At 55.4% G+C, this 24,902-nt stretch overlaps 2 protein-coding genes across 7 annotated transcripts; both read right to left on the bottom strand.

Annotated features, from left to right (window-relative positions):
- Window positions 1–428: 428 nt before the first annotated feature.
- On the bottom strand, window positions 429–19,733 carry LOC104911338 (GTPase IMAP family member 7-like). 6 transcript variants are annotated; one of them, XM_085226833.1, is made up of 6 exons: window positions 18,868–19,733; window positions 17,982–18,729; window positions 16,931–16,948; window positions 7,237–7,921; window positions 5,773–5,806; window positions 4,768–5,437 (listed from the first exon to the last, which is right to left on the bottom strand). In XM_085226833.1, the coding sequence occupies exons 1-6, from the start codon at window positions 19,637–19,639 to the stop codon at window positions 4,791–4,793; spliced, it is 2,904 nt and encodes a 967-aa protein (XP_085082959.1). In that variant the 5' UTR covers window positions 19,640–19,733; the 3' UTR covers window positions 4,768–4,790. The 6 variants fall into 6 exon arrangements, with proteins under 6 accessions (XP_085082957.1, XP_085082958.1, XP_085082959.1 ...); XM_085226829.1 differs by lacking the exons at window positions 16,931–16,948; window positions 17,982–18,729; window positions 18,868–19,733 and adding exons at window positions 8,876–8,927; window positions 9,952–11,971 and having other exon boundaries at window positions 7,237–7,868; XM_031553810.2 differs by lacking the exons at window positions 16,931–16,948; window positions 17,982–18,729; window positions 18,868–19,733 and adding exons at window positions 8,876–8,927; window positions 9,222–9,526 and having other exon boundaries at window positions 7,237–7,868.
- A 126-nt stretch (window positions 19,734–19,859) lies between these two features.
- Window positions 19,860–21,543, bottom strand: LOC146544050 (GTPase IMAP family member 1-like). The gene is made up of 3 exons (XM_085226834.1): window positions 21,399–21,543; window positions 21,059–21,110; window positions 19,860–20,675 (listed from the first exon to the last, which is right to left on the bottom strand). The coding sequence occupies exons 2-3, from the start codon at window positions 21,078–21,080 to the stop codon at window positions 20,053–20,055; spliced, it is 645 nt and encodes a 214-aa protein (XP_085082960.1). The 5' UTR covers window positions 21,081–21,110; window positions 21,399–21,543; the 3' UTR covers window positions 19,860–20,052.
- Window positions 21,544–24,902: the final 3,359 nt, after the last annotated feature.

Genomic DNA, 24,902 nt, shown 5'->3' with positions numbered 1-24,902 from the left:
ACTGTGTACGTGTGTAGCTGTGTGCTGAACGTTTTATCCTGACAATTCTTCCAGGAATATGCTGCCCGTTCTGCTGCTGCCTCCGAGCTGCAGATCACCCACATCACCTGCACACATGCCAGGTGAGGCTGAAGGTCCCACAGACGCATTTCCCGTAAGTGTGCTCCATTTCAGGCAGTGCAGATAACACATCTAAGAGCAAAGGCTGCTGGAGAACCTCAGCTCTCGCACCAAGGGCTGCTCCCACATCCCCACCATCCTCCAGAACAGCCTGCATGCCCACAGCCACATGCACCAGCCCTCCACATCCCATCCCCCGCAGGCACAGCTGGCACTGGGCCTCGTCCCGACTGCACCGTGTGTGCGACCACCTCCTGCCAGCACTGCTCAGCACAGCAGAACCCAGAGCACAGATGGACGCTCACCAAGACAGCAATGCTCAGTGTTTATTGACAGCTCCTTCAGGCCCATCACCACACACCGTGCCTCCCGGAGCCCCATAGAGACAGCAGGAACGCACAGCAGAGGAGGTGCCTGCTCTGGGACCGACCCCTTGCTGCCTACAGGATGGTACAAAACTTTTCAAAGAAGGTACGTGTGTCTTCCTCCAGCATTTCTCGCGTGTAACGCGGAGCACTGCGATTCTTCTCTGCCATGGCATCAATCATGTTGATGAGCTCTGCAACCTGCCGATCCCTCGCCTCCCCGGTGGCTCTGTTGCTGAAACCGATGTACCGATTTCCACACTTGGCTGCCAGCCCCTTGAGGAATGGGCTTTCTTCTACGAAACCCTTCAGATCTTCTGGATGCTCCAGCTGTTCTGCTCGGGTGAATAACAGGATTGTGTAATTCTGTGCTTTAGTATGGAAAATCTTGGTCACCCACTCAGCCACTTCGTGCTCTTCCTTAGTGATTCGGCCCAACTGCATCACCAGGATGATGGCATGGACACCTGCATAGAGGTACCGTAAGGCATTCTTAATCTTTTCAGCTGTTTTCAGATTGGTTTCTCTTGTATCAAACAGGCCAGGAGTATCAACAACAAGAACTGGTCTTCCATGAAAGCTGTTTTCACATTTTGAGTAGTCAGTGGTTACTGCATGTGCTGACAACTTTGATTCAAATGCCTCCATCCCAAGGATGGTGTTCCCTGTCGCACTCTTCCCACTCCCCGTCTTCCCCACGAGCATCAGGCTCAGCTGGGATCCTGTGGAACAAGCAGAGACGAGTGTGAGCCCCGCGGTGCCGGGACAGCCCTGCTCACCAAGGAGTGACCGCGGCCACGAGGAAAGGTGTCCCGGAGCCACCGCTGTGCACTGCAGGGACGGGACGGGGCACAGTCCCGTCTCAGGAAAACAGATCGTGCCCAGCAGGAAGCCGAGAATTCTCTCTCATTCTTCCGAGAATTCAGACCCTGAGCAGATAATGCAGCAGTGTTTGTGCAGTGTTGTTCTTTCGGCCCCTCCCTGCCCTGCACGGCTTCAGTGAGGCATGGCTTCCGTGCAACAGGCACAGAGACAGCAAGCTTTGGTGTACGGCTTTCCCCCCTGCGCTGTGTCTCAGGCTGTCCCCACCGCACACCGCTGTCCCATCCGCCCTCAGCCTTGGTCTGCGCGGCTCTCAGAGTGGGGAGATGGGAGGCAGCCTCGGGATATGCAACAGCGTGCAGAGGGTGAGCAGCTTACCTCTGTTTGGATGTCCTGCCATTGGGAGAGCACTCACACTCACACAGGCAGCCTGGAAGGAGAGAGATTTTAAGTGAGAATGGCACAAACCTCCTCTGCTTCACTCCCTGAGCCAATGAAGGCGATACAGATGATCTCTGGAGACTCAGGTCAGTCCCACAGCTGTGTGTGCATGGACAAAGCCAAATGGCATCAAAATTACCCATCTCCATTGACATTGTCTTCATCTTTGGAAAGAGATACGGGCTGAACTATATTCGTGGAAATCAGAACCCACTCGTCGAAAGCAGATTCTGCTTCCTTGGAATTTCTTCCGGTAGTGGCAGCAGAGCTGCAGGCAACTCACCGAAGCAGCGCTGCGCTGTGTCCCCAGGTCTGACTGCTGCACTGTGCTGCTCCTGCTCTCCTCCTGCACAGCAGGGCCGGGGCTGGAACCGCTGTGCAGCTCAGCAGCGCTTTTAGAGGCAGCTCAGGAGGAGGGCGGTGCTGCGATCACAGGTGGCACTGCTCCACAGTTGGCTACATCTGAGCTGCCCCACTGCGGGGACACCGCCCACTGTGCCAAAGCCACATCCAGCCTGGACTCGGGCACTGCCAGGGATGGGACAACAACAGCTCTTCTGGGAAACTTGATTTACAGCCTCACCACCCTTGTCTTGAAGAATTTCTTCACGATACCTATTCTAAAACTGCTCTCTTTCACATTCAAGCCATTCACCTTTGTCCTACTGGTACACTCTCAGTTAAAGGAAGCATTGCTGTGCCATGCAGTGCTGCAGCCCTGGCACAAGGACCCAGAGGCTGTGAGGTTTCCTCCTTGCAGGCCTCCAACCCCTGTACATGAGGCTGGGCCCCCTGCTCTGCATGTCCCTGTGGAGGCAGGGGAGACCAAATCCCACATCCCCAAACCACTTTGGTCACCTGGAGCTGCAGGCATTTCCGCAGACCACCCGCTCCATCCCCACCCATCCATCCCCCACCGCCCGCTGCCCAGGCCGTGGAACCTCTCCAGGGACGGAGACCCACCGCAGTGCTGGGCAGCCGGTGCTCACCCACCTGCACAGCTGGGAAAGGGATTGGTGACGTTTCCTGCAGAGTTCCTGTGCTTCCAGTTGTGCCCATTGCCTCAGCTCTTCTTCCTCAGACCGGCTGTGGCAGCCAGGAAGATGTGGACCGGCTCAGGAGGCACATTGCTGTGAGTACACACGAGGACATGGGCTGCTTCATGGCAAGGACAGCAGCCGTGCAGACCGCTGCCCAGAGCTGAGAACTGGGGCAGTGCTCCTGGTGCATGGATGGACACCCAGGAAAAGCCCAGTGCCCATCACACTGCTGCCATCTTCGGCCCTGAGCAGTGGGGAGCGGCCCCAGCGCCCTGAGTCACAGCCTGCACTTTCGATATTGCACTGCCTGGAGCTGAGAGCATTTACGGGAAATGCTTCTTTGTGGGACCTTTGGACCACAAAGATGCCCAGAGGGCTGAAGCACCTCCTCTGTGAAGATAGGCAGAGGGAGCTGGGGGTGTTCAGCCTGGGGAAGAGAAGGCTCCAGGGAGACCTCACTGAAGTCATCTGGTCCCTGAAGAGATCTTATAAAGTGGAGGGGGGCCGACTTTTTCCATGACCAGATTGTGATAGGGCAAGGGGAAATTTTTCACTGAGGGATGCCCCAATCCTGGAGGTGCTCATGGCAAGGCTGGATGGGACCCTGGCTTCCTGAGCTGGTGCCTGATTTTGGGGCTAGTGACCCTGCCCACAGCATAGGGAATTGAACCAGATGGTCTTTGAGGTGCCTTCCTACCCAACCATTCTGTGATCTATGGTTCTGTGAGCACCATGAAGGAGTTTGGCTGTGCACAGTGACAATGCTTACAACTACCCTGTGGAATAGTGCTCCTTATTGAAGCTACAGATGACAGATTCTCTTGAATTGCCAGTGATAGCTACACAGTCTGCAGAGCAGACACAGTTTTCAAGGATGTGAGTAATGCATGCAACTGTGAGTGCATTGAACTATGGTATAACTCAATATTTTCCTGAGGGAAGCACGAGGTGTAACTGAGTGTGCAAATCTTACATGACCAGCATTTGTATGCAGGGAGAAGAGAGGCTGAGCCCATCAACTGGTCCTGGCAGTCAGCGTTGATCTCCCAACTTGTCTGTGATGGCATCTTCTCCTAGGTTCCTTCTCTCTTGTGCTATTTGGACGTTAGGAAATACTACTTTTCTGAAAGAGTGGTCAGGCATTGGAATGGGCTGCCCAGGGAGGTATCGAACCCTGGAGGTGTTCAAGGAACGTTTGGACATTGTGTTGAGGGACATGGTTTAGTGAGAACTATTGGTGATTGGTGGACGGTTGGACTGGATGATATTGTAGGTCTTTTCCAACCTTGGTGATTCTATGATTTTTATACTATTTCCTTGCTTTCAGATGGAGTGGTACTAATCATACCTTCCTCTGTTGCAACTGAAATTTGAGAAGCTGCCAGCTCAGGATGACTGCTATGCAGTTTCTCAGTTCCATGGTACCACCAAGCTCCCATCCCTGCAATCTTATCACAGAGCAGGGATGCAGAGTTTTACACCTCGCTCCACCCTCTGTGCTGTACCTCTTGCACCTGGCCTATCAAGCTCCCCTGGTGCTGCCAACAATCTACACTTTGCAGGTCTTAACGCTGCTTGACAGACCATCATGGAACAGACTCTTTGCGTATTCACTTCATTCAAGCATGGAGGTTTCTTCAACCCTTTTCTTCTTTCAAGAGGAGAATATCCCAGTAGGTTCTTTCTCCTAATTATTCCACATAATCCATCCCATCTCTACAGTCAGTTGAGCTTCTCCATATTTAGAAGGAATTGAGGAGATCACATGCACTCTCGTTCTGAGAAATAGAGTTTAAGGGAGTCAAGGGCTACGATTAACTCACAGTCATAGTATTTAGCAGGATAGTGTTATCAGTTCTGAGCAAGGCTTGAGCATAAGGGCCAGTCCATCACAGAATGCTAAGGGAAGGAGGCACACACTGCTACACCTGCATCACCCTGAAGAGGTAGCAGAAATGGCACAATAAATGAGACGTCTGTTCTTTGACCAAACCTTTAATGATTATTGGATAGAACAACGCTTTGCAAAAAAGTTCCATAAACCTTTATCCAGCATCTCTCGCGTGTAACACGGAGCATCGCAGTTCTTCTTTACCATGGCATCAATCATTTGGATGAGCTCTGTAACCTGCCGATCCTTTGCCTCTCTTGTGGCTTTGTTGTTGAAAGCGATGTACCGATTTCCACACTTTGCTACCAAACCTTTGAGGAATTGGTTCCCTTCTATAAAGCCTTTCAGGCCTCCTGGATGCTCCAGCTCATCTGCTCGGGTGAATAACACGATTGTGTAGCTCTCTCCTTCAGTATGGAAAATCTTGGTCACCCACTCAACCACTTGTTCTACTTCTTTAGAGATTTTGCCCAGCTGTATCACCAGCAGGATGGCGTGGACTCCTTCATTCAGGCATTTAAGACCATCCTTGATCTTATCAGCTGTTCTTCTGCTGAAATCCATAGTGTCAAAAACACCAGGAGTGTCGACAACAACAATTGTTCTTCCATGGATGCGGTTTTTATCTTCCTTGTACACTTGGGTTATCCCACTTGCTGCACAGCCAGAGTCAAACGTGTTCTTTCCAAGGATGGTGTTCCCTGTCGCACTCTTCCCATTCCCCGTCTTGCCCACCAGCAATATCCTCAGGTCGGATCCTGGGGAACAAGCAGAGATGTGTGTGAGTCCTGCAGCAGAGATGCCCAGGGCTGCAAGGAAAGGTGACCCTGAGCCACTGCTGTGCACCTGCAGAGATGGGACGGGGCCTGGGCTGGAGCCGGCTGCCAGCAAGGGCTTGCTTGGCCCCATCTGCAATACCCTCACTCTTTTCAGCATGAGAGGCCACGACATCCCCTGAAAACCCAAGCACTGTGTACGTGAGGCTGCACAAGAATGCAAGAACACTGTACCTTCCCCAGCACTGCACCAAATGCTGGAAATCAGATACCTGACAGTGCTACAGCTGCCTGCATGCAGTGGGCAAAGAGCTTACCTTTCTTTTCATATCCTGCTTTCCAACTGGGTGCCTGAAAGAAGAGAGAGATTGAAGAAAAAATGGTACAAATCTCCCATGCTTCCCTCACCCCTGCTAACCTCTCTGAGTCAGCAGAGCACAGCAGAGGCAATGTCAGACAGAAGGGATTGCTGTGACCATATCTCATGTGCTGCGTGGGTACCAGTGCCCTGTCACAGGAACCCAGAGAACACTCTCTGATCCGTGGCAGCTCAGGGCCATGTGTATGTCCCTGGAGAGCTGTGCCATGCCCAGTGTTCTCTGGGGCAGAGCCTTTCCCTCACCCCCACCAGATTTTTCCCTGACACAGTTCCATGCTGTTCCCTCCCCAGAGCCCTTCTGTGGGGCTGCCATATGGCCTCTTCTCCCCAGACTGTACTGAGAACCCATATCCAGTCATTTAAGGGGGCACTGAAAAGAACCATTCCCCAAATGGAGCCCTGCAGAACCCCCAGGGACTGCCACCTGCACATCTATCCCCATGTCCCAACCCCATGAGCCCGACCCATCAGCCCAGCATTCACCCATCGCACTATGTCTGTGTCCAGCTGTGTGCCAGGCACTTTGTCTGAAGGCTCATGTGAGCAACAGTAGGGTGGCACTGCTGAAATCCAAGAGGGTTATATCTAGCGCCTCCCCTTGGTCTTCTCAGTGAGTGAGATGTCCCAAGGGAGACGAAGCTAGTGGAGAGGTGAGCTGGCAGAACAATCCAATCAGCAGGCAGGTCAAAAAGAGGCTCCTTGAGGAGCAAGCTCCGGCCCAGCACCAGACGTGGGACTTGGCATCCCAAGAGCTGCAGGAGCAACCAGTGCAATGTGCACATTCTGCAGGTGCCTCAGAGCTGGGGAGCTCCCATTCCTGCCTACAGACATGCAGGGGCTGCCAGCGGGGGGCCAAAGATCCCACAAACATAACATTCCCATAGATACACTCAGGCTGATAACAAAATTAAGAGCAAAGGCAGGCAGAGAGCACCTCAGCTCTCACACCATGGGCATCTCCCCCTCACCATCAAGGACTTGCCGCATTCCCGCACCTCAGCAGGGCAAGGACTGATGGCCCTAAAGGGACTGTGCTGCACATAGGGCAGCCCGCATGGCTTTCCCTGCTGGCTGCTCTCACCCAGTGAGGAGCGAGGTCTTGTGCCCACACACAGCTCAGCACCACTCCATGCGACCCAGCATGAGACAGCCAGCACTGGGACCGGTTTTGACCACATCGGGTTTATGACCACCTTCTCCCAGCACTGCCCAGCACAGCAGAATCCAGGGCATGGGCAGACACTCCTCCAGACAGCAAGGCTCAGCGCTTAGCAAGAGCTCCTTCAGGTCCACCACCACACAACATGCCCCTACATCGCTCCGTGAAGGCAGCAGGAACAGCATGGTTGAGGAGATGTCTCCTCTCAGATAGAACCATTCCTGCCTACAGGATGGTACCAACCTGTTCAGGAGATTTCTCTGTATGTTTCTCCAACATTTCTTGCGTGTAACATGGAGCATCGCAATTCTGCTTTACCATGGCATCAATCATGTTGATGAGTCCTGCAACCTGCCGATCCCTTGCCTCCCCAGTGGCTCTGTTGCTGAAACCAATGTACCGATTTCCACACTTGGCTGCGAGTTCCTTGAGGTATTTGTTGTCTTCGATTAAACCTTTCAGATCTTCAGGCTTCTGTAGATCTTCTGCTCGGGTGAATAACAGGATGGTGTACCTCTGTGCCTCAGTATGGAAAATCTTGGTCACCCACTCAGCCACTTGCTCGCATTCTTCAGTGACTTGGCCCAGCTGCATCACCAGGACGATGGCATGGACCCCACCATAGAAATTCCGAAGGGCATTTCCAATCTTTTCAGCTGTTTCTTGTACAGTGACTCCTCTAGTGTTAAAAAGACCAGGAGTGTCAACAACAACAATTGGTCTTCCATTGAATGAATTTTTAGCATCTATGTATTGTGAGGTTATTGAACGTAGTGCCAACTTTGATTCAAATGCCTCCGTCCCAAGGATGGTGTTCCCTGTCGCACTCTTCCCACTCCCCGTCTTCCCCACCAGCAATATCCTCAGCTCAGATCCTGTGGAACAAGGAGAGACGAGTGTGAGCCCGATGGTGCCAGGACAACCCGTGCTCGCCACACAACAGCTCCCAGGCATAGGTGCCCGGGGCCAGGAGGAATGGTGTCCCTGAGCTACCGCTGTGCACGGCGGGGACGGGACGGGGCACGGGCTGGAGCCGGCTGCCAGCAGGCACACAGGGTTCGCTCAACTCTTCCTGGCCCTATCCCCTCCCTCAGCTCTCCCACAGGAAAACAGATCGTGCCCAGCAGGAAGCCAAGCCCAAACAGAAGGTTCTGACCAAAGGATCCTCTGGAAGAGGGACACGAAGCCCCATGGCTGGATGGAAATGGGCACAGCACGGCTCCCACCGCCACCTTTCCCACACCATGCAGAAGCAGCTGGGAACTGCGGCCAGTGGAGCAGCTCCTCTGGGTTTGGTACCAGACAGCCAACAGTGGCACCCACTGCCCCAAGATCTGCTCCAGCTTCAGCCCAGCGCCAACAACATGCTGTGGGCAGCCCAGCTCCCCCCACCTCTCTAGTGGCCCTCAGGGCCCTTCAGGAGGAACGTGTGGCCCTGAGGGTACCCAGGAATGTCCGTCTCCAAGATTCCTCAGAGGGCTGCACCCAGTGCCCTTCTGCCCAGAAGCAGAAGCAGGAAGCAAAAGCGATCTCACTGCTCCCTGTGGCCCAGGACTGCATGGAGTAAGCAAAAGCCCAGGCTGAACTGCTCCACTTCTGAGAATTCAGACCCTGAGTAGATAATGCAGCAGTGTTTGTGCAGTGTTGTTCTTTCGGCCCCTCCCTGCCCTGCACGGCTTCAGTGAGGCATGGCTTCCGTGCAACAGGCACAGAGACAGCAAGCTTTGATGTACGGCTTTCCCCTCTGCGCTGTGTCTCAGGCTGTCCCCACCGCACACCGCTGTCCCATCCGCCCTCAGCCTTGGTCTGCGCGGCTCTCAGAGTGGGGAGATGGGAGGCAGCCTCAGGATATGCAACAGCGTGCAGAGGGTGAGCAGCTTACCTCTGTTTGGATGTCCTGCCATTGGGAGAGCACTCACACTCACACAGGCAGCCTGGAAGGAGAGAGATTTTAAGTGAGAATGGCACAAACCTCCTCTGCTTCACTCCCTGAGCCAATGAAGGCGATACAGATGATCTCTGGAGACTCAGGTCAGTCCCACAGCTGTGTGTGCATGGACAAAGCCAAATGGCATCAAAATTACCCATCTCCATTGACATTGTCTTCATCTTTGGAAAGAGATACGGGCTGAACTATATTCGTGGAAATCAGAACCCACTCGTCGAAAGCAGATTCTGCTTCCTTGGAATTTCTTCCGGTAGTGGCAGCAGAGCTGCAGGCAACTCACCGAAGCAGCGCTGCGCTGTGTCCCCAGGTCTGACTGCTGCACTGTGCTGCTCCTGCTCTCCTCCTGCACAGCAGGGCCGGGGCTGGAACCGCTGTGCAGCTCAGCAGCGCTTTTAGAGGCAGCTCAGGAGGAGGGCAGTGCTGCGATCACAGGTGGCACTGCTCCACAGTTGGCCACATCTGAGCTGCCCCACTGTGGGGACACCGCCCACTGTGCCAAAGCCACATCCAGCCTGGACTCGGGCACTGCCAGGGATGGGACAACAGCAGCTCTTCTGGGAAACTTGATTTACAGCCTCACCACCCTTGTCTTGAAGAATTTCTTCACGATACCTATTCTAAAACTGCTCTCTTTCACATTCAAGCCATTCACCTTTGTCCTACTGGTACACTCTCAGTTAAAGGAAGCACTGCTGTGCCATGCAGTGCTGCAGCCCCGGCACAAGGACCCAGAGGCTGTGAGGTTTCCTCCTTGCAGGCCTCCAACCCCTGTACATGAGGCTGGGCCCCCTGCTCTGCATGTCCCTGTGGAGGCAGGGGAGACCAAATCCCACATCCCCAAACCACTTTGGTCACCTGGAGCTACAGGCATTTCCACAGACCGCCCGCTCCATCCCCACCCATCCATCCCCCACCGCCCGCTGCCCAGGGCTGTGTCCCTTTGGCCGTGGAACCTCTCCAGGGACGGAGACCCACCGCAGTGCTGGGCAGCCGGTGCGGTGCTCACCCACCTGCACAGCTGGGAAAGGGATTGGTGACGTTTCCTGCAGAGTTCCTGTGCTTCCAGTTGTGCCCATTGCCTCAGCTCTTCTTCCTCAGACCGGCTGTGGCAGCCAGGAAGATGTGGGTGCACTGTGGTGATTGTGGGTCATGTTTGGCAGGCCTTGCTCTGAGGCATACGGCTGTGCAGCTCCTTGCAGGCCTGTCCCTGGGGACTCACGGCTGGCCCTGGGGACACTGGACCGGCTCAGGAGGCACATTGCTGTGAGTACACACGAGGACATGGGCTGCTTCATGGCAAGGACAGCAGCCGTGCAGACCGCTGCCCAGAGCTGAGAACTGGGGCAGTGCTCCTGGTGCATGGATGGACACCCAGGAAAAGCCCAGTGCCCATCACACTGCTGCCATCTTCGGCCCTGAGCAGTGGGGAGCGGCCCCAGCGCCCTGAGTCACAGCCTGCACTTTCGATATTGCACTGCCTGGAGCTGAGAGCATTTACGGGAAATGCCTCTTTGTGGGACCTTTGGACCACGGCTCGCAGTCTGTACTGGGATGGCGCCACAGTGGCAGCAGCACTGCCTGGGCACAGCCTGCCAGGGGTAGGGGCGTGGAGCATTCCAGACTTGAAGGGGATTTGTTTGTAGATGGATTTGCACTGGTAGGGCAGCACTGTGGTACTGATGTAGACCGGGAGGCCTCCCAGCCCCCTAGGTTGAAATCAGCGTGCTCAGTATGCTCCCTGAAATGCCTTTACACCATTGCACACATCATGGAAAATAAGCAGGAGGAGTTAAAAATCTGTGTTTAGGCAAATTATGATCTGATGGCAATTACAGAAACGTGGTGGGACAGATCGCATGGCTGGAATGTGGTCACGGATGGCTATGTCCTTCTCTGGGAAGACAGGCCAGCAAGGCAAGGTGGTAGAGTTGCTCTTTACGTGAGAGAGCAACTACAGTGTATTGAGTACTGTGCAGTGGCAGACAGGAGCAGGTTGAGAGTTTGTGGGCGAGAATTAAGGGCCAGACTGGCATGGGTGATACTGTTGTGGCTGTCTATTACAGGCCACCAGATCAGGATGAGGAAGCGGACAAGGCCTTCTGCAAGCAGCTGCTAGCAGCCTCACAACTACAGGCCGTGGTTATCATGGGGGATTTTATCTACCCTGATATCTGCTGGAAGGCCTCTTCAGCCAGGCATCCGCAGTCCCGGAGGTTCCTCCAGAGCGTTGATGATAACTTCCTGATGCAAATGAAGGACGAACCAACTAGGAGAGGAGCGCTGTTGGATCTTCTTCTCATTAATAAGGATGGTCTGATTGAAGCGGTGAATGTTGAGGGCAGCCTTGGTTGCTGCGACTGCACGTTGAGTGTTGTGTTCAGTTCTGGGCCCCTCACTGAGGAAGTGTGGTCTGGACAATCAGGTAGTGAGGTGGACGGTGAAGTGGCTGAAGGAAGGAAGCCAGAGAGTTGTGGTCAATGGGACAGAGTCTAGATGGAGGCCTGTATCTAGTGGAGTCCCTCAAGTGTCTGTACTGGGACCAGTACTATTCAATATATTCATCAGCGACTTGGATGAGGAAATAGAGTGCACTGTCTGCAAGTTTGCTGATGACACAAAACTGGGAGGAGTGGCTGGCTTGCCAGAGGCTGTGCTGCCACCCAGAAAGACCTACACAGGCTGGAGAATTGGAAGGAGAGAAATTGAATGAAATACAACAAGGGCAAGTGTAGAGTCTTACATCCGGGCAAGAACAATCCCAGGTACCAGTATAGGCTGGGACTGGCCTGTTGGAGAGCAGTGCAGAGGAAAGGGACCTGGGGTCCTGGTGCTCAGCAGGATGACCGTGAGCCAGCACTGGGCCCTTGTGGACAAGAAGGCCAAAGGCATCCTGGGGTGTAATGGAAGGGCTGTGGATAGTAGGGCGAGAGAGGTTCTCCTCTCCCACCACTCGGCCCTGGTGAGACTGCAGCTGGAATATTGTGTCCAGTTCCAGGCCCTTCAGTCCAAGAAGAACAGCGAACTGCTTGAGAGAGTACAGCGCAGAGCCACAAAGATGATGTAAGGAGTGGAGCATCTCCTTATGAGGGAAGGCTGAGGAACCTGGGTCTCTTTAGCTTGGAGGAAACAGAGGGCTCATTAACATTTATGAATGTTTACAAATATGTAAAGGATGAGTGTGAGGAGAATGAAGCCAGGCTCTGCTCAGCGACATCCACTGCCTTTGAGGAGCTGTAGGGCCATGAGGAGCTGCAGGGCCATGAGCCCTTCCCTCTGCCTTCTCTGCTCTGGGCACAACAAACTCAGGGCCCTCAGCTCTCCTCACACCCCTTGCCGTGGAGACCCTTCCCCATCTCCACAGCCCTCCTTTGGATGCTTTCTAACAGCCCCATGCCCTTCTCACACAGCAGCACACAAGCTGCACCCCATGCTCGAGGTCAGGCTGCAGCACAGAGCAGAGGGAATGGTCCCTTCCCTTACCAGCACTGCTGGGCCTGCTGCACCCCAGGGGATGGGGCCTTTTTGGCTACAGGGCACTGCAGGCTCACATTCACCAGGATGACCAAGAGCTCCCAGAGCCCTTCTGTGGGGCTGCTGTCTGGCCTCTGCTCCCTGCCTCTGTACTAAGAACCCATTTCCAGTCTCTGAAGGGAACACTGATGAGAATGAGCACATATGTATAGTCAGTTAAGGGCACTGATGGAGATACCTGCCTGGTTTCTATACATCCCGGCTAATCTAACGGACAATATGATGTTCGGACTGGTTTCCAGGTGCTCTTCCCAGTTCCTTATGCATGTTCAGGGTGCCAGCTTAGGTACTGTGCTATCAGTCTCTCTGCATGTATTCTCTGCAATGGTAATTTACATTATGTGGAGGAAGCTTTCCCTGGAACCAGACAATGTGGAGTGGCAGGGAATATGAAGAGGTTTAGGACAGAGATTAGAAGCGTGGGGACCGCCGGTGCCATGGGATTTTACTCTTGAACACCTGTGGGTCCCTGAGGAACTAAGCGAGCATTTGGGTAAGGGATGGTGCAGCTCAGAAAGATCTGAGGAGGAACGGCTTAATTGGGCCTTGGCTTGTGCTTACCGAGCTCTATATAATACTATCATGGAGAGAATTTCCAAACCGAGATCCAAACCAAAAGGGGAAACCTCCAAGTCAATCTTGATCAATCACAGGAGGCACCAATATCAATGTCAGTTGCCCCCATGGAAGGCCAGAAATGGAAACGGGTGTCCTCAGGTCTAGAACGGAAAGAAGAAGCGGAGGAAATAGAGGAAGATCCAGGCGAGGGGCCCTCCTCAAAACCACCATCACCAAGAACGGCAACCGAGAAAAGAAACATGGAGAGGAGAGTGATGAGGGGGGAGTCACTGTTACCACTGCTTGTTGATCCCTGAAAATGACTTAAATCCAAGGCATAAGAAAGTTTACGCGACACCCAATTGAGCCTGTTGTCACCTGGTTGCTTCGGTGTTGGGACAACCCTAAATAGTAAAGAAGCCTGCCAACTAGGAAGCATTGCCCGAGACTCAGCTATTGTGAGAGGGATTAGTAGACGTATGAACAGAGTCACCACCCTCTGGGAACGAATGTTATTAGCTGTGAAGGAAAGATATCCCTTCAGAACCAAGCTGGAGCCTGGGGTGAAAAGCTGGAATACTGTTGAGAAAGGCATCCACTATTTGAGAGAAACAGCTGTATTTGAAATGCTGTATGATACTGAGTTTGTTTCGAACGATCCACACCAGGACTATGATCCCAAGAGAATGGTGAGTACACCTGAAACATGGCAGAAGCTCACGAGAACAGCACCGGAAAGGTACGCCAGCTCACTGTTTGAAATGATCAATAGATATGAAAACCTAGGCAGAAGACCCCCAATTTTTGAACTGATTGTTGCATTTGAAAGATTGGAACAAAGATTACCACCATCCCATGCTTCCATATCAGCCATCTGCCAAAAGGCAGAAAGACTAGATAAAGTGGAGAAGAGCCAGAACGGCATGTGGGAGGAATTGTCCCTAGTGATCAATGGTGATGAACCCGTGGCAGTATGAGAAACACCCGATAAAGACCAGGACGATCAAAAGAATCTGCTGAAGGAGCTGGTCGAACTGATTAAAGTCTCAGCTATCAAAGGCAGACGCCCCCCTACTTGAGCAAAGGACCACATTAAATTTGTGTCACGTGCTGCCTTGTGGAGGTACTTACATGAGCATGGAGAGGATATGAAGAAGTGGCATGAGAACCCACTCCTGCACTACGAGCATGGGTGAGAGAATTACAAAGCAGATCAACAACCACTGAAGTTGCTCCCGTTACTGCAGGTAACAAATAGAGGGACCCTGCCTTCAGCCAGGGGGAGGAAAGGGAAAATAGAGTGTATTGGACTGCGTATGGACTGGAGTCAAAAACAGCCAAATGGTATGCCACCTCTGACATTGCCAATGCATTCTTCTCCATTCCATTGGCCACAGAATGCAGGCCACAGTTTGCTTTTACTTGGAGGGGTGTGCAAGACACATGGAACCGTTTGCCTCAGGGGTGGAAACACAGCCCAGCTATTTGCCATGGGCTGATCCAAACCACATTGAAACAGGGCGGTGCTCCTGAGCACCTGCAGTACATCGATGACATTGTTGTGTTGGGCGATACAGCACAGGATGTCTTTAAGAAGGAAGAGCAAATAAATCAAATTCTTCTGCATGCTGGTTTCGCTATTAAGCGAAACAAAGTGAAGGGACCTGCCCAGGAGATTCAGTTCCTAGCAGTAAAATGGCAAGATGGGCGTTGTGACATCCCAGGAGATGTGATCAACAAATCTATGTCTCCACCCACTAGCAAAAGAGACACAGTCTTTTCTGGGTGCAGTGGGCTTTTGGAGGATGCACATCCCAGACTACAGCCTCATAGTTAGCCCCCTCTATCAGGTGATGCGAAAGAAGAACAATTTCGCGTGGGGTCCTGAACAGCAGCAGGCTTTTGAGCAGATTAAACAAGAGATAGCCCGTGCTGTGGCCCTAGGGTCAGTACGGGTGGGACAGGATGTAAAGAATATCCTCTACACTGCTGCTAGAGAGAAAGGTCCCACTTGGAGTTTGTGGCAAAGAGCCTCAGGAGAGACCCGAGGCCGACCCCTAGGATTTTGGAGTAGAGCGTACAGGGGGTCCGAAGAGTGCTACACTCCAACTGAGAAGGAGATCTTAGCTGTGTATGAGGGGGTTTGGGCTGCTTCTCAAGTAGTCGGTACTGAAACACAGCTCCTTCTGGCACCTCGACTGCCAGTGCTGAACTGGATGTTTAAGGGAAAGGTTCCCTCCACACATCATGCAACTGATGCCACTTGGAGTAAATGGATTGCACTGATTATACAACGAATGCAGATGGGAAACCTCAGCCATTCAGGAATCTTAGAGGTGGATGGACTGTCCTGAAGCTGGAACATCACGGGCAGAAGAGGTGTCACATGCTAAAGAAGCCCCACCATACAGTGAAGCACCAGAAAATGAAAAGAAATTTGCCCTGTTCACAGGTGGATCGTGTCGTATGGTGGGGAAGCATCGCAGATGGAGCCCCACAGGACAAGTTGCAGAGGCCACAATTTGCAGAGGTAAAGGGTGTCCAGATGGTCTTAGATGTCGCTGAACGGGAGAGGTGGCCATTGCTTTATCTTTACACGGACTCATGGATGGTGGTAAATGCCTTATGGGGGTGGTTACAGCAGTGGGAGCAAAATAACTGGCAGCAGACGGATAAACCTATTTGGGCTGCTGAACTATAGAAAGACATTTTTGCCCAAATAAAGAATATGGTTGTAAAGGTGCACCATGGAGGTGCCCATGTGCACAAGAGTCGGGCTACTGAAGAACAGCAAAATAACCATCAGGTAGACCAAGCTGCCAGAATTGAGGTGGCTCAAATAGACCTGGACTGGCAGAACAAGGGGGAGTCATTCCTAGCTCGGTGGGCCCATGAGACCTCAGGCCATCAAGGAAGAGACGCGACATATAAGTCAGCTAGAGACCAAGGGGTGGACTTAGCTATGGACGCTATTGCACAAATCATTCATGACTGTGACACGTCTGCCACAATTAAAAAAGCCAAGAGGATGAAACCTCTCTGGGGAGAAGGGCGATGGCAAAAGTACAAATATGGGGAGGCATGGCAGGTTGATTATATTACCTTGCCACGATCTTGCAGTGGTGTTATGTGCTCACCATGGTGGAGGCAACCACTGAGTGGCTTCAAACATATGCAGTACCCCATGCTACCGCCCGAAACACCATATTGTCACCTGTGGTGACATGGCAGCCCGGAAAGAATTGAGTCAGATAATGGGATTCATTTCAAAAATTCACTTCTGGATACTTGGGCCAGAGAACATGGCATCGAGTAGGGTTATCATATCCCCTATCATGCACCAGCCTCTGGTAAGATCAAACGCTACAACGGGTTGTTAAAAACCATGTTAAAAGCAATGGGTGGTGGAACATTTAAGCAACGGGAGAAGCACTTGGCAGAAGCCACTTGGTTGGTCAACACCAGAGGATCGGTCAATCATGATGGTTCTACCCAATCCAGCTCCCTACATACTATAGAGGGAGACAAGGTCCCTGTGGTACATGTAAAGAACATGTTGGGAAAAGCATGGTGGATGATGGAGAAAAATGGTGTACCACAAGGGAATTTGTTGCTGGGGGAGTGCAGTCAGTGATTCCATGTACATGTATGCATATAGATACGTAACAGGACCCCGCTGCCTCTCCCTCTGGGCCGGCTCAGCTCACGGCAGAGAAGGGCACGTGCTTCCCTTGCACTGTCGTGGTGACTCGCACTTTGGGCGCTCTGATCTCTCTTGTTTGATTTGGTTAAATTTAGTAAATTACTGTTCCTCCTCAGATCATTGCCGATGTGTTCCTTTTGTTAAAACCATCTACTAGCTTTCTGCCTTGCTGTGGGGCCAGGATCTCTCGATCACACAGCAAACCATTAGTACCCCTTTCTTTTTTTTCTTAGCTCTTTTGCCTCTCCTTTTTTTTCACAGGCCTGTGCCCCCCCTTGTCACAGACTCAGATAACTCCGTGACGGGGTCCAGGCTGGCCATGAGCCAGCAGTGTGCCCTTGTGCCCAAGAAGGCCAATGGGATCCTGGGGTGCATTAAAAGGAGCATGGCCAGCAGGGCGAGGGAGGCAATCCTCACAGCCCACGACACACCAGCAGCAATATTCACATGTTCATGGAATGCAGGAGGTGCCATGGGTCCCTCGGCCTGGTGGCAAAGTGGCAGAAATCCCTGAAATCCTGCAGGGCAATGGGAAGGAGGGCTGAGTCCCTTGGGATCCCTGCTCCCAGCTGGCAGCTGGTCCTCGCTCCATATCCTTCACTCCCTCCAGGTGCCACATTCAGGGATCTCCCCAGAATCCGCACCTGCCCCATCACCTTTGGGGACATGAGGAGCGCTCAGAACAGGGCAGTGAGGGCCCCATGATTGACCTCATCCCCACCTTGCTGCCACCAGAGCTGCTACAGGATGAGTCCCCTGCCATGGGTGCTGCTCCCTCTACCAGGGCACTCCTTGCACTCCCAGCAGCATGAGGGCATTTCCCAGCAGCTGCTGCCCGTCTCTGTCACTGACACTGTCCCACCACAGCCACACATCAATGGCAGCGAGATGGGGACGAAGCCACAACACTACACGGCAGGTTCACACTTTGGGATGCTGTATTCACACACGGGGCTGCAGTGCTGTCGGGAGGAAAAGCAGCTGCGTGTTTGTGGGGCAGCACTGCAGCGTGCCTACCAGGGAAAGGCAGCACAGCACAGCTCTGCTGGCTAACGCACAAAGCGGTGGTACAGCCAGAGAACGCTCTGCCAGCCCCATGAGAGCACACGGCGCAGGGTGCGCCTGAGGGCCAGCAGTGCTGCAAGGATGCAGCGGCAGAAGAAGCACACGCACCGCGCACACCGCGTGCTGCGCAGCCACCGCACGACAGCGTTGCGCCGCAGCCGCTCCGTGAGCCGCGTGTGCCACCGCCCCCGCAGCCGCCGCTCCACGTCCTCGGCCAGGAGATCGCATTTCTCCTCCAAGTCGACGTCCGGGCGCTCCAGGAGTCGCGCGGCGCGGTCGTAGAGCTCGTTCCGGTAGTGGGCGCTCAGGTCTCCCCCCAGCACGCCCAGCACCGTCTCCAGCAGCTCCCCGACCCGCTCCTCCCCCGCCGCCCCGGCCGCCCGGTTGTCGAAGGCGCAGCACCGTCCCCCGCAGTCCCGCAGCAGCTCCCGCAGCGCGGCGGTGCCGGTTTCCTCCACGTGCCGCCGCAGGGAGCCGCCCGTCAGCTCGTCCCCGCGCGTGAAGACCACGACGGTGCGCTCGGCGGCGCCGCGCCCGAACAGCCGCCACACTTGCCGGACGGCCGCCTCGTCCTCCTGCGTGAAGCGGCCCAGCTGCGTCACCAGCAGCAGCGCGTGCGGCCCCGGCGCCGACAGCAGCGCGCAGCGGGCGATCTCGCGGCAGCACTGGGCGCTGCGCTCCGGCGAGTCGAAGGCGTCGGGCGTGTCCACCACGTGCACGCTGTAATCCCTCCACCAGCCGCTCTGCCGCTCGCTCCTCTGCGTCACCGCGCGCGTGGACAGCCGCGACTCGAAGGCCGCCCGCCCCAGGATGCTGTTCCCCGTCGCGCTCCTGCCGCCGCCGCTCTTCCCGACGAGCAGCAGCCGCAGCTCCGGCGGCCCTTCGTCGTACCGCGCCCCGCGGCCCCTCGACAGCAGCGGCGGGATGGGCTCTGCGGAGGAGTGGCGGGGCGTGAGGCGTCGTCCGGGGGCACCCGCACCTCCTCGGGGCGCCCGCCCCGCGCCGCGCTCCCGCGGACCCGGTCCGTTCCGGGCACCGCCCGCCGCCCCGCAGCCCCCCGCGCCCTCACCGCGCTGTGCGCCGTCGTCCCGATGCATCGCCGCTCGGCGCGGGACGGCCGAGGCCGGGCTGTGCCGGGGCTGCACGGGGACAGAGAGATCGACCGCGGCCCGCAACGATGGGATCGGGCACCGTTCGCCCGCGGGAAGCGGCGCCGACCGCTCCGACCCCTTCTGACGGAAGCGGCTCTCCGGAGGATCCCGCACGGCCGTTCCCCTGCAGACGAGCCACCCGCCGCCTTTTTCCACTCCCCCGGCTCCGGGAGCGCAGGAGCCGTCGCAGCCCGGCCGGCTTTTATGCGGGGCCGCGGAGGCGGGGAGCAGCCGGGGCTGGGGAGCAGCCGGGGGTTGCCTGTCGCTCCGCAGGGAGCGGCCGCCCCGCCGGCAGCCGAGCCGAAGGTCGCGCAGACCGTCAACGCCTTTTCCCGTCACCGCGCCCGGTTCCCCCGCACCGTCCCGAGCGGCGGAACCGCGCGGTGCCGCCGCCGCCCCCAGCACGAACGGACGCGCCGCCGTCCCGCAGCGCCGCGTCCCCCGGCCGAGCTCCTCCGCGCCGCGCGGCCCCGGGGATCGCCGCCCTCCCTGCCGGCCCCGCCCGCGCCCCGCACCCGGGCCGAGCTCCCGGGGGCTCCGGGGTGGCCGGCGCTTCCCGACCCGCCGCGATGCGACGCGCTCCGCTGGGGCTGCCGGCACCGGGGCTGCTCGCGGGGCGGCTCCTCGGTGCCCGCACTCAGCCGGCGGCGTTCGGCCCCGCCCGCAGCAGCTTCCGTCGTTATTCCACATTCCCTGAGTCGTGCAGCGATGGGAGTTAAAGAGGCGATGCGGCGGCTCCGAAGAACGCTCTGCAACTCCCCGAAAGGCACAGCGCTCCCACAACACTTGATTTTGTTATTTCCATCTTCCAGGGAGAGGCAGTGATAGCAGAACTGAAAACTCACAGCAGCGCTCTCCTTTGCTCCCCGTGTGTCACAGCTGCTCATAGCATCAGCATAAGAGCTTTGGGTTTTGGAAACTCTCGTTTATTTATTAGCTTCAATTCCAATTAAATTTCACTAATACAATTAGGAAATTAACTATTTATTTCCTTAGCTCATTGCCACCACTTCCTTCGTCTGGATCCATCTTCTTTCCCCCCCCCCCCCCCCTTCCTTTTTGTACATGGAGCCGTGGGTCTTGTCACGGTGATTAGATCTTAATTATGACAAACACAACCAACACCGCTTGCGCCGGGACTCCTCGCGCTTCCCGCGTGCGATGCTCACAGCCTTCTCCAGCACCTCATCAGCCTGCACATCCCGGTCCTGCCTCGGCGCTCTGTTGCTCACAGCACAGTACTGCTGCCCGCACGCCTTCACCAGCTTCTGCAGAGCTCCGTTCTCGGCCGCCTTCACGTATTCATCCAGCGAGCCGCCCCCCAGGTCTTCCTTCCTGGTGAACACCACCATCATGCGCTTCTTAGCGCCCTTCCCAAAGAGTTTCCGCACGCTCTTCTGCACCTCCCGGTCCTCCCGTGTGTAACGGCCCAGCTGTGTCACCAGCACCAGCACGCAGGGCTCATGAGCGGCGAATTCGAGGCAGCGCTTGCGCTCCTCGGCCAAATGCTGCTTGTCCCACTGTGAGCCCCCGAAAATCGCCGGGGTGTCCACGACCACCACGCACCACTGGCGCCAATCCCGCCTGCCATCTCTGCATGTGGTGGTGACGGGTTGGGACGCCAGGTGGGACTCGAAGCGCTCCTCGCCCAGCAATGTGTTGCCGGTGGCGCTTCGCCCCGCTCCGCTCCGCCCCAGCAGCACAACGCGCAGCTCCGACTGCTCACCTGCGGGGACAACGGGACACGGGTTGGACGGGACGGACAACAACTCCTCCAGGGGCTGCCGACCCCACGCCGCGCTTCCGTGGACCCCGTCCCATTACAGAAAACGCCCGCAGAGCCCGGACCCCGCGACGGCACAAGGATACCGAGCCCCACACCAGCAGGCACATAGGGCTCGCTCGGACCCGTCCGCCCTCAGCCTCGCTCTGTGCAGCTCTCACAGCAGGGAGATGGGAGGCAGCATCAGGACACCCTCGAGGCCACGGCCTTCTACAAAGCCCACACGTGCACCAGGCTGCACGAGGCTGCGAACGCGCCGTGCTTCCCCAGCACTCAGCCAGGAGCCCGGCTGGGCTGAGGCTGCCTGTGCTTGGTAAGCAGCTCACCTGTGCTTGGATGTCCTGCCATCGGGAGAGCACTCACACTCACACAGGCAGCCTGGAAGGAGAGAGATTTTAAGTGAGAGTGGCACAAACCTCCTCTGCTTCACTCCCTGTGCCAATAAAGGTGATACAGATGATCTCTGGGGACTCAGCTCAGTCCCACAGCCGTCTGTGCATGGGGAAAGTGAAATGTTGCTAAAATTACCCATCTCCATTGACATTGTCTTTGGAAAGAGATATTGGCTGAACTTTATTCGTGGAAATCAGAACCCACTCCTCGAAAGCAGATTCTGCTTCCTTGGAATTTCTTCCGGTAGTGGCAGCAGAGCTGCAGGCAACTCACCGAAGCAGCGCTGCGCTGTGTCCCCAGGTCTGACTGCTGCACTGTGCTGCTCCTGCTCTCCTCCTGCACAGCAGGGCCGGGGCTGGAACCGCTGTGCAGCTCAGCAGCGCTTTTAGAGGCAGCTCAGGAGGAGGGCGGTGCTGCGATCACAGATGGCACTGCTCCACAATTGGCCACATCTGAGCTGCCCCACTGCGGGGACACCGCCCACTGTGCCAAAGCCACATCCAGCCTGGACTCCAGCACTGCCAGGGATGGGACAACAGCAGCTCTTCTGGGAAACTTGATTTACAGCCTCACCACCCTTGTCTTAAAGAATTTCTTCACGATACCTACTCTAAAACTGCTCTCTTTTACATTCAAGCCATTCACCTTTGTCCTACTGGTACACTCTCAGTTAAAGGAAGCACTGCTGTGCCATGCAGTGCTGCAGCCCCGGCACAAGGACCCAGAGGCTGTGGGGTTTCTTCCTTGTGGACATTCAGTCCCGAACATGAGGCTGTGCCGCCTGTTCTGGGTGTCCCTGTGGAGGCAGGAGAGACCAAATCCCACATCCCAAAGCCACAGGTCACTTGGGGCCTCAGGCACCTCTGCAGACCGCCCGCTCTAACAGCTCCATGCCCTTCTCACACAGCAGCACCCCATGCTCGAAGTCAGGCTGCAGCACAGAGCAGAGGGAATGGTCCCTTCCCTCACCAGCACTGCTGGGCCTGCTGCACCCCAGGGGATGGGGCCCTTTTGCCTGCAGGGCGTACTAATGGCTCACATCCATCAGGCCATCCCAGAGCCCCCAGAGCCCTTCTGTGGGGCTGCTGTCCGGTCTCTGCTCCCCCCTCTCTACTGAGAACCCATATCCAGTCACTGAAGGGAACGCTGAAGAGAACCGGCCCTGAGATGGAGCCCTGTGGAACTCCCAGTGACTGCCACCAGCACTTCTACCCCCGTGGCCCAAACGCCGTCAGGCCAGCATTCACCCAACACACCGTGTCCATGTCCAGCTGTGTGCCAGGCACTGTGCCTGCAGGGTTCCTGTGAGCAATGCTATGGGTGCAATAATACAAACAGCTCTGGATCCAACCAGCTCTGGATCCCCATGAGCAGCTCAGTGGGTGACCGTCATACCTGCAGACCGAGTTCACAGGACAGGTTTTGCCCCTCACCAGCCCGTGTTGGCTGCTGACAATGACTGCTGTTGTCTCTCAGCTCTGTGTGCAGGTGAGGGCAGCGGGTGCAGAGATCCCACACAAGGGAAACCCCCCCGCACACCCCTGGCCGTCCCTTTGCCTGTTGCACGGGGCGGGATGGGGCCCAGAGGGGCCGTGTGGTTTCTGCTCCGTGTGACTTTTGGGAATGGGAGCAGCTCAGCCCGGGCTTTGGTTCACCCGAGGGCCGCAGGAGCAGCAGGACTGCTTTCACTTTCTGTTGGGACAGAGCCCGGAGCTCCCGCGGACCCGGTCCCGTTCCGGATACCGCCCGCCCCGCCACCATATTGCAGTCATGGAGAGAACACTGAAGAGAATCAGCCCTGACATGGAGCCCTGTGGAACCCCCATGACTGCCACCAGCACAGTGCCCCCCCGTCCCAGATCGTGGAGCCCAGGTCTTCACCCGCAGCACTGTGTACGTGTGTAGCTGTGTGCTGAACGTTTTATCCTGACAATTCTTCCAGGAATATGCTGCCCGTTCTGCTGCTGCCTCCGAGCTGCAGATCACCCACATCACCTGCACACATGCCAGGTGAGGCTGAAGGTCCCACAGACGCATTTCCCGTAAGTGTGCTCCATTCCAAGCAGTGCAGATAACACATCTAAGAGCAAAGGCTGCTGGAGAACCTCAGCTCTCGCACCAAGGGCTGCTCCCACATCCCCACCATCCTCCAGAACAGCCTGCATGCCCACAGCCACATGCACCAGCCCTCCACATCCCATCCCCTGGAGGCACATCTGGCACTGGGGCCACATACACAGGCAAGTTTAGGTTGTTTAGGGAGCCATCGATAAATTTTCCCAATACACACATTTTAAAAATAAATATGCTTAGAGGAAAGTGAACTGGATAGTGTGTGTGATAGCAAGGGTCTGATTCAGTTGGCAGAAGTGGAAATTGAGCATCTCACTGAGCACTACTGCTATGGCAGCTTCAAAGGCTGCTCACCAAAGTATTATTGTGTTGTGGCCATTGTAATTCTCACACTGTTCTTTATTATAACCTTGATATCAGCCTGTTATCTCAAAAAATGTCTGGAAGAAAGGTCCAAAGAGAAAAACATGTTTCTGGGGGAAGAGCAATAGATGAACGGACCACAGATGCTGCAAAGGCATCCAAACCCATTGTGGTACCACAGCAAACAGCCTTGTTCATCGAATCATAGAATGGCCTGGGTTGCAAAGGCCCACGATGCTCATCCAGTTCCAACCCCTGCTGTGTGCAGGTCACCAACCAGCAGCCCAGGCTGCCCAGAGCCACATCCAGCCTGGCCTTGGATGCCTGCAGGGATGGGGCATCCACAGCCTCCTTGGGCAACCTGTTCCAGTGCCTCACCACCCTCTGGCTGAAAAGCTTCCTCCTCTTATCCAACCTAAACCTCCCCTGTCTCATTTTGAAATCATTCCCCTTGTCCTATCACCATCCACCCTCATAAATTGCCGTTCCCCCTCCTGCTCATTGCTTGTCGCTGGCAAACTGGCTGTTCCAGACTCTAGGAGACGGCGAGCAAGATCTTGCCCTTGGTGGAGGTGTTTTGGTGCTTTTCTTTGGCCAGAAGAATTCTGAATTTGGCTCTTTGCACCAATGTAGTAGCAGGGATCCGTGCTCTGCTCTTCCTGAGGCACCCTTGGGCTGTCATTAGGGCATTCACAGCAGGCACAGAAGGTGTCCCATAGGCCTTGGGGGGTGGTCTTTTATTGTATTTAAACTGTTTGTGAGCACTGAGGAAGGTTTGGGGTGTGTAGGGGGGTACTTAGCTAATTTCCTAATTAAGCACTTATCTGCCCACTCTCTGTGCTAAATACTGAGGAAATGGAGCTAAGAACTTCCATATGTATATATTTAGGCAATGAATATTGGCACTGCAGTATTTCTGCTTTATGTAGAAGAGGAAGAAGCTTTCTGGAAGGTGTGTGTGAACGCATGCTACCTCACTGTGACAACACAAGAGTAGTTGGTGTGTTATGAAGAAGAGAATCATAGTATAACCTGGGTTGGAAGGAAGCCATAAGGATCAACGATTTGTATAACTTATACTGAAACAAATATGCGTGGATCCATGTGTGGCACAGGAATGATTGTGAGTGCTCCCGGCAGGACAGCTTGCTCGGGGAGGATGAAAGCCACCTGCAGCCCTACAAAAGGACACTCTGCCCCAGCTCTGCTGAGGGAGGCAGAAACCATCCGGAAACAAGGAGGGCTAGAGGTGCGGAGCCGGGGCTGCTGGGCCTAGCAGGTAGGCCAGGTCGCAGCCTTGAGCAGGCCCAGGGCGTTGCCATAGGAACCGCCTCGCGTTGC

This window comes from Meleagris gallopavo, chromosome 6, assembly GCF_905368555.1.
Source record: "Meleagris gallopavo chromosome 6, MGAL_WU_HG_1.1, whole genome shotgun sequence".
Lineage (NCBI taxonomy): Eukaryota > Metazoa > Chordata > Aves > Galliformes > Phasianidae > Meleagris > Meleagris gallopavo.
This window is presented reverse-complemented; position numbering and strand designations above follow the sequence as displayed.